At 46.6% G+C, this 9,132-nt stretch overlaps 1 protein-coding gene across 1 annotated transcript; it reads left to right on the top strand.

The window, feature by feature from the left end:
- Positions 1-394: 394 nt before the first annotated feature.
- On the top strand, positions 395-1,443 carry nr0b1 (nuclear receptor subfamily 0, group B, member 1). The gene is made up of 2 exons (XM_060911140.1): positions 395-968; positions 1,202-1,443. Exons 1-2 carry the CDS (start codon positions 395-397, stop codon positions 1,441-1,443), a joined length of 816 nt encoding a protein of 271 aa, XP_060767123.1.
- Positions 1,444-9,132: the final 7,689 nt, after the last annotated feature.

Raw genomic sequence — 9,132 nt, forward strand, 5'->3', positions numbered from 1 at the left:
TCAAATCCCTCCTTCCAGCTCTTACTGTGCACACACAAACATACACAGTGAGTGGTCATTTTGGCAGTGGAACTGTGAAAACATGCAAGTGTATTTTACATTTATATGTCATATTTCTGAAAAAGGGAAACGATAAGACTACCCAACCAAAAGGAAGTATTAGAAAACAACAAACCAAGTAAAAAATTATCATGATGATGATGGAGTCCTACCCCCAGTGTTATGGGATCAGCTCCTCAGAGTGCGTGCGTCAGAGTGGGTGGGGTCGCCAGGAGCGCCTTTTAAAAACTCTTTAACTAGTCTACGCTCGGGAGGTGGAGAAGCACAAACGACGGCGATGCATGGGAGTGAGCACAAGAAGAGGCACCTGTTTCAGTCGGAACGCACAGTGAGCATGGCTCATTCGGAGAGCTGCGAGTGCGGCGGCGAGCGGCGTCACCCGAGCATTCTATACAGCCTGCTGAAGAAGGAAAGCGCCCCGTGCGGGTTCGCGCGAGCGCCTCGTAGCGCCAGGTTCACCGTAGCGGCGCGCACGTGCGCGTGCGGTGTCGCGAGGCCGGTAGCGCTGCGCTCGCCACACGCAACGTGCTCAGCGGCCTCGGCTGTACTCGCCAAGACGCTGCGCTTCGTCAAGAGCGTGCCGTGTTTCGGTGAGCTGCCCGCCTGCGATCAGCGCGCTCTGGTGCGCAGTGGATGGGCACCTTTGCTCGTTCTCGGAATGGCGCAGGACAGACTGGACTTCGAGACGCGCGAGAGCACCGAACCCAGTATGCTGCAGCGCCTCCTCACCGGCACGCACGAACGGCCCGCCAGCCCCCGCGACCACGGTACTAACGTCCTTAACGGCGGCGGAGGGGTGGCGCTGGCCGAGGCGCAGGGCATTAAAGCGTTCCTCAGCAAATGCTGGGACCTCGACATCAGCACCAAGGAGTACGCCTACTTAAAAGGAGCCATTCTGTTTAACCCGGGTGAGCAAAAGTTCAAGTAAACACTATAACACAAAACAGATGGAAACAGGTCTGTACATTTAATAATAATAATAATAATAATAATAATAATAATAAATTATGTATTACAACTAATTATAATTGTTAAAACATCAATTATATGCTTATTCTTGCCATATCGGATCGTCACACTCAAGTCTGTAGTACTTAGATATTTTCTAATGTGTGTGTGCGCGCGCGCGCTGTTTTCGCAGACATTGCTGGACTGCAGTGTCAGCACTACATCCAGGCTCTGCAGAGCGAAGCGCACCAGGCTCTTAATGAACATGTCAAACTGATTCACCGAGGAGACGCCACAAGGTTTGCCAAACTCTTCATTGCCCTCTCAATGCTACGATCCATCAATGCCAATGTTGTGGCAGGGCTCTTCTTCAGACCCGTCATTGGCACAGTAAACATGGAAGAACTTCTCCTCGAGATGTTTTACGGAAAGTAGAAAGCTGCACGCTTTCATGGACCTGACCGGTCTCATCAAAGATGGACAATAAGCAGGGACAGTAGCCATGGGCTTTCACACACAATTTTTACACATGCTATTTTTGTACAATATTTCCTTGGACTGTATTCCCTTATTGCCTTCTGAGTTTAACTCATTGCTGAATCCAAAATCTGACTTTTTATCCTCTTTTGGGGGAATAGCTTTACATTGTTTTTCTTTTTTCTTCTATTGATTAGCTTTTCTGTGTTGTTTTGTACAGCCATATTATGAAACAGGCTATTTATTTGAGTATATTTAAACTTTAGAAACTGGTCGAGGCTTTTGTTTTTATTGTTACATTGACCACAATGAAGAGTGCACACATGCATATAATCCAGCACAACCTTTAAATAGTTATGGATTCTGGTTTTCTGCACTGACTAAAGTTACTTGGATTAAGAAAATGTCAAAGTGCTTGCAGGTAAAAAAAAAAAAAAAAAAAAACAATAAGAAAATGAAAGTGTTTTACCAGAAGAGGGCAATGTGAGCCCACAAAAGTGGAGATCTGAAATAAGGCAGTAAAACATCTCTTATGGCAGACTACGCCCTCACATTTATATTTCATTATTTCAGCCAAAATGCATATCAGTTTTAACAAACTACCATTTGATCAAACAAAGTACTTGAACACAGGCAGTGGAGTGTAAAACGTGTTGTGTCCTTGTGACAGGATTGGATATGCTTAGGTGGTTTGGGACAGGACACCATATGTTGGTTTCTGAAACTATTAGTCATAGCAGTGTAAAGTAAAAATGTCCAATAGGACAACAACCTGGTAACATGACATTTTTGAGAGAGATGAAAAATATTAAAACAATATCCTGAAATATTAAAATATTAGCTTTGAAGCACATGTTTTTGGTCTGCACTCTGTCTAAACAGATTATCATGGAAAAACACAATAATTTAGCTTTAAATGAACAAATCATCACAACAGGCCATGTTCCTGCCTTACAGCTGCAGGTCTCTGGTTCGATTCTGAGTGTAGCGTTCTCATGTTTTTTTGTAAGAAAAACATTTCCCATGTTTTCCTTTCAAATTTTTCCTCTGGGTTCTCCATGTTTCCTCTCCTATAAATATGCCAGATTGGCAGCTATAAATTCTAAATGATCCCTAGGTGTAAATTAGTGTGTGGATGTGTGTGTGTGTGGTGCCTGTGATGGCCTAGTGATGAGTTCAGCTCCAAGGATAGGCTCCAAATCCATTGCAACCCTGATCACGATAATGTGGCTACTGCAGATGAAGTAATGAACAATGGAAAAAAAAGTCAAAAATTCAAAAGCCCTTGTAAAACAGTATGCATAGTTAATCTTATTAGAAAATTCATTATACATGATTGGTAATGTAGTGTAGGTTAGAAACAACTAATGGAAAAGTGCACTAATCTTGTTACCCTGTGAATTGATACAGCAGCGATCACGATCCACAGTACAGAATCCATACTGGCTCTCTGAAGATCATCTTTGAATGCTCTGCTGAACATCACTCTCTTTTCAGAATTTAACACCTGCTCTCGGAAGTTGAAATATGTTCCTCCGCTCAATTGACAGCAGCTCAAGTTAAAGTCAGTTTGACTCTCTCTCTCTCTCTCTCTCTCTCTCACACATGCGCGCGCATGCCAGTTCCCCAAGCAATCTCATCTCATTCCCAAGCAGGCAGGCAATCATGACAGATTGATCTGTGGGCCTGCAGTGCTGTCACAGCCCATCCAGTTATGGAAGACCTTTCAGCACATCTCAGCTAATTAATCTGCTCCCTTGAGCCACCAGACTGCACAGACAGGAAAGTATTTCTCTCACAGTCTCTCTCTCTCTCTCTCTCTCTCTCTCTCTCTCTCTCAATGTAAGCTTCTCCTGTTAAAAAAAATGATATGGAGAGTACATGCAGTAAAGGTCTGAATCAGCCTGAATGTCAGGTCCTGATGGAGAGCTCCACATAAAGATTGAGCAGATCAGATTTAGAAGTTCACACTAATGAAAATATCACCTCAAGCTACCAAAATCTAAGCTCATGCAGCAGAAGTCTGGGTTGTGTTTTTTTTTTTTTTATTCTATCATATAATAAGCAGTACTTGGATTTCAGACATGTTCTGGAATTCCCTGTCCTGTCATTCCTTCACAGTCAGTATCAAGTGAAAGATTTACATCTGCCTCACACTTCAGTCTGCAAACCATACGTAAAAACATCTGGAAGAAAAGTGATAAGCTGTTGCAAATGGTGCAGTGTGCAACAACAGTGTATGCTAAGCGCTCCTGAAACTGCAAAGCTTAAAGGACAACATAACCTAGAAATGAATTGTTAATGACTGCATGCTAGATTGGGTCAGATAACATCATGCAGATAAGAAATTTTGATGAAATGGACAAGATGCAGTCCATGCTGTTTTACAATTGATTCCTTATAGAACATGAATAACTGGCTGTTTTTGACTCATACAGTATGTAAAACCTTTCAGTATTCCATTCTGTTTTAATATGGTTTTATAGTGAAAAGTGTTTGAAATAAAGCAATTACATTAAACATAGGGCAATTATGTCAAGTATACTACAACCCTGTTTCCAAGAAAGTTGGGCTACTGTGTAAAATTTAAATAAAAACAAAATGTGATGATCTGCAAATCATGGAAACCCTATATTTCATTGAAAAAAAAAGAAAAAAAAGGCACCATTTAAAATATTGAACCCAAAAAAACCTTATTGCTATTTGAAAAATATATGCTCATTTTGAATATGGTGCTAGTAACATGTTTCAGAAAGTTGGGACAGGGGTAACAAAAGACAGGACAAGATGTATAATGATTAAAAAAGTAATAAGTTAATTGGCAACAGGTCAGTAACATGATTGGGCATAACAAGAGAATCCCAGAGTGGCTGAGTATCTCAGAAGTAAAGATGGGGAGGGGTTCCATCCAGATGACATCATTTTCAGGTAAGGCCATTTTAATTATTTCAGCAAACCAATGCCAAATCTGATTCTGCATGTATTACAACTGCATGGCTCTGTGATAAAAGAGACTGTGTGTTAAAATGGCTAGCCTGCAGTCCAGACCTGTCTGGAGGGTGGAGAGGGCTTCGCCCCTCTCCACCCTCAGCAGGGATGTTGGAGCAGTCACAAGACAAATCACACTTTTGACCAAGTGAGAGTAATCAGTGGTCAAAACCTCCAGCCTAATGTTTCCTTCTCCTTCCCATTTTTTTTTATTGTTAAAGACAGGTTAACGCCCGGTCACACAGCACTCCGCGTCTATATCACGTACAAAAACATACAAAAATCTGGTGGACGTGGTCGTAAGTGGTAATTTTTGGTCAATTTTGGCTTTGCCGTGCTTTGTACGGGGTATGGCCGTCGGCGGCTGTTTCACTGCTGCAGCACTGCCTAAGCACAGCTAACCAAGTCCAGCCACGTGTAAGGCTAAAAATAGGTTCGCACGTGTTCGAACGCAGGGAAAAAAGCGACAAGTTACCACGGATAACCGCGGCCTCATCGCGTCTGTAGCACTGCTGATCACGTGTTGAGCGTGGACGTAAAACGGGCACTCCACTGCCATAGCACTGCCAAATCACGGGTAACTGCGGCTCAGCGTCATTGGAAGAGCGGCTTGCTGCGCATATAAAAGCGGCCGCGCACGGCTGGTCTTCACAGTTGCCGATCCAGATCTCTTACAGTCCACAACCCTCACGCAAGTTTGTTTGGTGATTTCTGTTTTATCATGGCCAAGAAGAAGGGTCCCCCTGCCAAGAAGAGGCCGACGAAGGGTGAATATTTGCAGAGTGAAAATCTCATCTCATCTCATTATCTCTAGCCGCTTTATCCTTCTACAGGGTCGCAGGCAAGCTGGAGCCTATCCCAGCTGACTACGGGCGAAAGGCGGGGTACACCCTGGACAAGTCGCCAGGTCATCACAGGGCTGACACATAGACACAGACAACCATTCACACTCACACCTACGGTCAATTTAGAGTCACCAGTTAACCTAACCTGCATGTCTTTGGACTGTGGGGGAAACCGGAGCACCCGGAGGAAACCCACGCGGACAGAACATGCAAACTCCACACAGAAAGGCCCTCGCCGGCCCCGGGGCTCGAACCCAGGACCTTCTTGCTGTGAGGCGACAGCGCTAACCACTACACCACCGTGCCGCCCCAGAGTGAAAATATGATTTGAATATGAAAATATTTGCAGATTGAAAATATGAATTTCAATGTATAAATGAAAATTAGAAGCATGTCAATGAATAATTTATTTTTCATGTACAGGTGCTACCCCTCCTGCCACCCCTCCTGCCACCACCACTGCTACCACTACCTCTGCTGCCGCCCCTCCTGCTACCACCACTGCTACCACTACCTCTGCTGCCGCCCCTCCTGTCACCACCACTGCTACCACTACCTCTGCTGCCACCCCTCCTGCTACCACCACTGCTACCACTACCTCTGCTGCCACCCTTACTGCCGCCCCTCCTGCCACCACCACTGCTACCACTACCTCTGCTGCCGCCCCTCCTGTCACCACCACTGCTACCACTACCTCTGCTGCCGCCCCTCCTGTCACCACCACTGCTACCACTACCTCTGCTGCCACCCCTCCTGCTACCACCACTGCTACCACTACCTCTGCTGCCGCCCCTCCTGCCACCACCACTGCTACCACTACCTCTGCTGCCGCCCCTCCTGCCACCACCACTGCTACCACTACCTCTGCTGCCGCCCCTCCTGTCACCACCACTGCTACCACTACCTCTGCTGCTGCCCCTCCTGTCACCACCACTGCTACCACTACCTCTGCTGCCACCCCTCCTGCTACCACCACTGCTACCACTACCTCTGCTGCCACCCTTACTGCCACCCCTCCTGCCACCACCACTGCTACCACTACCTCTGCTGCCGCCCCTCCTGTCACCACCACTGCTACCACTACCTCTGCTGCCGCCCCTCCTGCCACCACCACTGCTACCACTACCTCTGCTGCCACCCCTCCTGCCACCACCACTGCTACCACTACATCTGCTGCCACCCCTGCTGCCACCCCTGAGGCACCCATGGAGCTTGGAGAAGTGAGCCACCCAGCCCTTGAGGAGGGAGAAACACTTCCTGTGGAAGAAGTGAGGCCTCCTACTCCTCCCCCCCAAGCTGGTCAAGACGAGGAGAAAGAACCAGTGCTCATAGACAAGGGCCGTGGACGTGGACAGAGCAAGGGCAAGGGGAAGACTGCCCCCAAGAAGGACTGGAGCCTTGATGCTGCTGTAGAGGAGGATGTTCTCGAGTGGCTGAAGGGCAACCCCTACCTCTGGATGTGCAGCAAGAAGGGCTACAAGCAGAAGAAGGCTGCCTGGGAGATGAAGGCCCAAGAACTGGGGATCGATGTGGAGCACCTAGAGCAGTGGTGGAAAGGAATAAAGGACTGGTATGTGAAGCTCTCAAAGAAGACCAGTGGTCAGGCGACCAAGATGCTCACAGAGAGGGAGACCTGGGTCCTGCAGCACTGTGGCTTCTACAAAGGTCAGTACATTTAATTACATTGATTTCAAATGTGCTTTGAATTTCATTGCATTTGTCAATTTCATTTCACATTTAAATGTATGAAATGCTTTTAAAAGCAAAATGTCAATGCCGTGTAACTAAATAAATGTTTTAAACCTTTCAGTTTCCATCCCCAGTGACACCAGAGATCCCCTTGTCACTCTGGCCCGGGTCCCCTCTGCCTCTGCCACTGCCATGTCCACGGTCTCACGCCCTCCCCCTTCAGTGGACTCTGATGGCGACAGCCAGGCTCACGTCCTTGAGGACATGGAGTCTGCAGCTGTTGACCAGGCCTCTACATCTCAGCCCACGTCCACGTCCAGTCTCAGCCGCAAGCGTGACAAGAGGAGAAGGGAGGAAGAGTGCCAGGAGGAGGAAGACACCTGGATGCGAGAACTCCGCGCCACCATGCAGGCCAACCAAGCCCTCCTGGAGAAGCTTGTGGAGGAGAGGCCCAATTCTGACCATGAGCCCTTCGTACGGTTTGTTGCTGACACCCTGCGTACAGCTCCCCAGGAGCAGTACGACGAGATGAAGGAGCTGATCTTTGATATAGTGCGCCAGGGCCGGTGCCGCCAGCCTGGTGACAGTGAACAGCCATCCACGTCATGGGCCAGACCAGCTCAGTCCGTGTCAGCACCCCCAGCCTGGACAGCTTCCCAGCCTTCCCCCCAGCCCTTCAGTCAGCAGTTCAGCCAGCCCTACAGCCAGCCCTACAGCGGCAAGCAGTACTTCCAGCAGCACAACCCCCAGTACCAGCAGAACTGGCAGTATGGCAGCAGCTTCATGCAGCAGACCTCGTTCCCCCCCATGTGGCAGACTGCTACTACACCCTCGCCTACACCTATGCAGTTCTGTGCTCAGCAGCCCACCTACCCCCAGCAGCAGCAGCAACAGCAGGAGCAGACTCCACCAAGCCGTGCCCAGCCCAGAGAGTCAGCTGAGTCATGGAGCATCCAGTTGGCCCAGAACACGATCCAGAGTAATGAATGGAATGCTAACCTCAGCTTCGACAGCACCATGCTCCCACCTGCAGGCAGATCCAGCCTCGACTCTCAGACATCCATGAAAACTCCCAATGTGTCAGCCACCTCTCCTGGACTACAGACCAGGCCTCAGGAACAGCCTACGGAACAGCCGACTCAGGAACAGTAGAGTCAGGACTCCATTGTTAGTTTTGTTAGTGTATGCTCTTGTTTGTTAGGTTGAGAAGATTGGCTATGTATGCCTTGCTGTAAACTTGTTACTTATGTTATTTGCTGAAGATATGCCAATGATATTGGTATAAATTATGAAATGTGTTGGTGTTTTCTCTGGTTAATAAATATAAACAAAAAATAAATGAACATCCATCAAAAAACATAATTAAAGTAAATAAAATGCGAACTTAAAAAATAAATAATGAAAAAAAGAAAAAAGCAATAGGAAACGCAAAAAATAAATGACAAAGTACATATGAAATTAAAACAAAAATTGGATTAAGACAGTTATCTTCTAACATTTAATAGAAGATAATTGTCTTAATCCAATTTATATTTTCCTTTCATTTCGTACGTACTTTAAATTTTTATGTTTGCTATCTTTAATTTTTCATTTTAATTTAATATATGACAAGTTTATTTATTCTAATTCACAATAAATTACTTCTATAGTCTATAGTTTTAATTTAGTTTTAATCTAGTAAAGTCCAAACTGCCAAACACATTTTACATTTCAATTTATTACATTAATACAATATGTAATGTCATCAGTACATATATCAAACATCATTATCACATCAATATTTACATATCAGCGCTCCAGCTTCCCTAACTAACATGATCAGTAAACATAGCTAATGGGGGAGGAGCATATCATCCTGCCACGGTACCCTTCCAGCGGGGGAGTTGCACCACTGCATGATGAGGTTCCTCTGGGCCTTGGCTACCCTGGCATCTCTATTGGGTCCTGTTACTCTATCAGGCCTCGTGTCTTCAAGGTTCCTACCTTCACGCCAAGCACCAAGCACCAGGGCTCCATCTGGACGTTCCCAGTCCACCAGCCTGTTCTGCATCACCGGGTAACGTGTTCTCATCAGGTTGTGAAGGAGTACGCACGCCTTGACCAGCAGCCTGACAGTGTCAGCTTC

The sequence above is a fragment of the Neoarius graeffei genome, chromosome 27 (genome assembly GCF_027579695.1).
Source record: "Neoarius graeffei isolate fNeoGra1 chromosome 27, fNeoGra1.pri, whole genome shotgun sequence".
NCBI lineage: Eukaryota > Metazoa > Chordata > Actinopteri > Siluriformes > Ariidae > Neoarius > Neoarius graeffei.

Bases quoted from the DNA above. Each gene is read 5' to 3' on its own strand.
- nr0b1 (XM_060911140.1), top strand. From the start codon at position 395: ATGGCTCATTCGGAGAGCTGCGAGTGCGGCGGCGAGCGGCGTCACCCG. The intron at 969-1,201 runs GTGAGCAAAAGT...CTGTTTTCGCAG, and splicing joins AGCCATTCTGTTTAACCCGG to ACATTGCTGGACTGCAGTGT.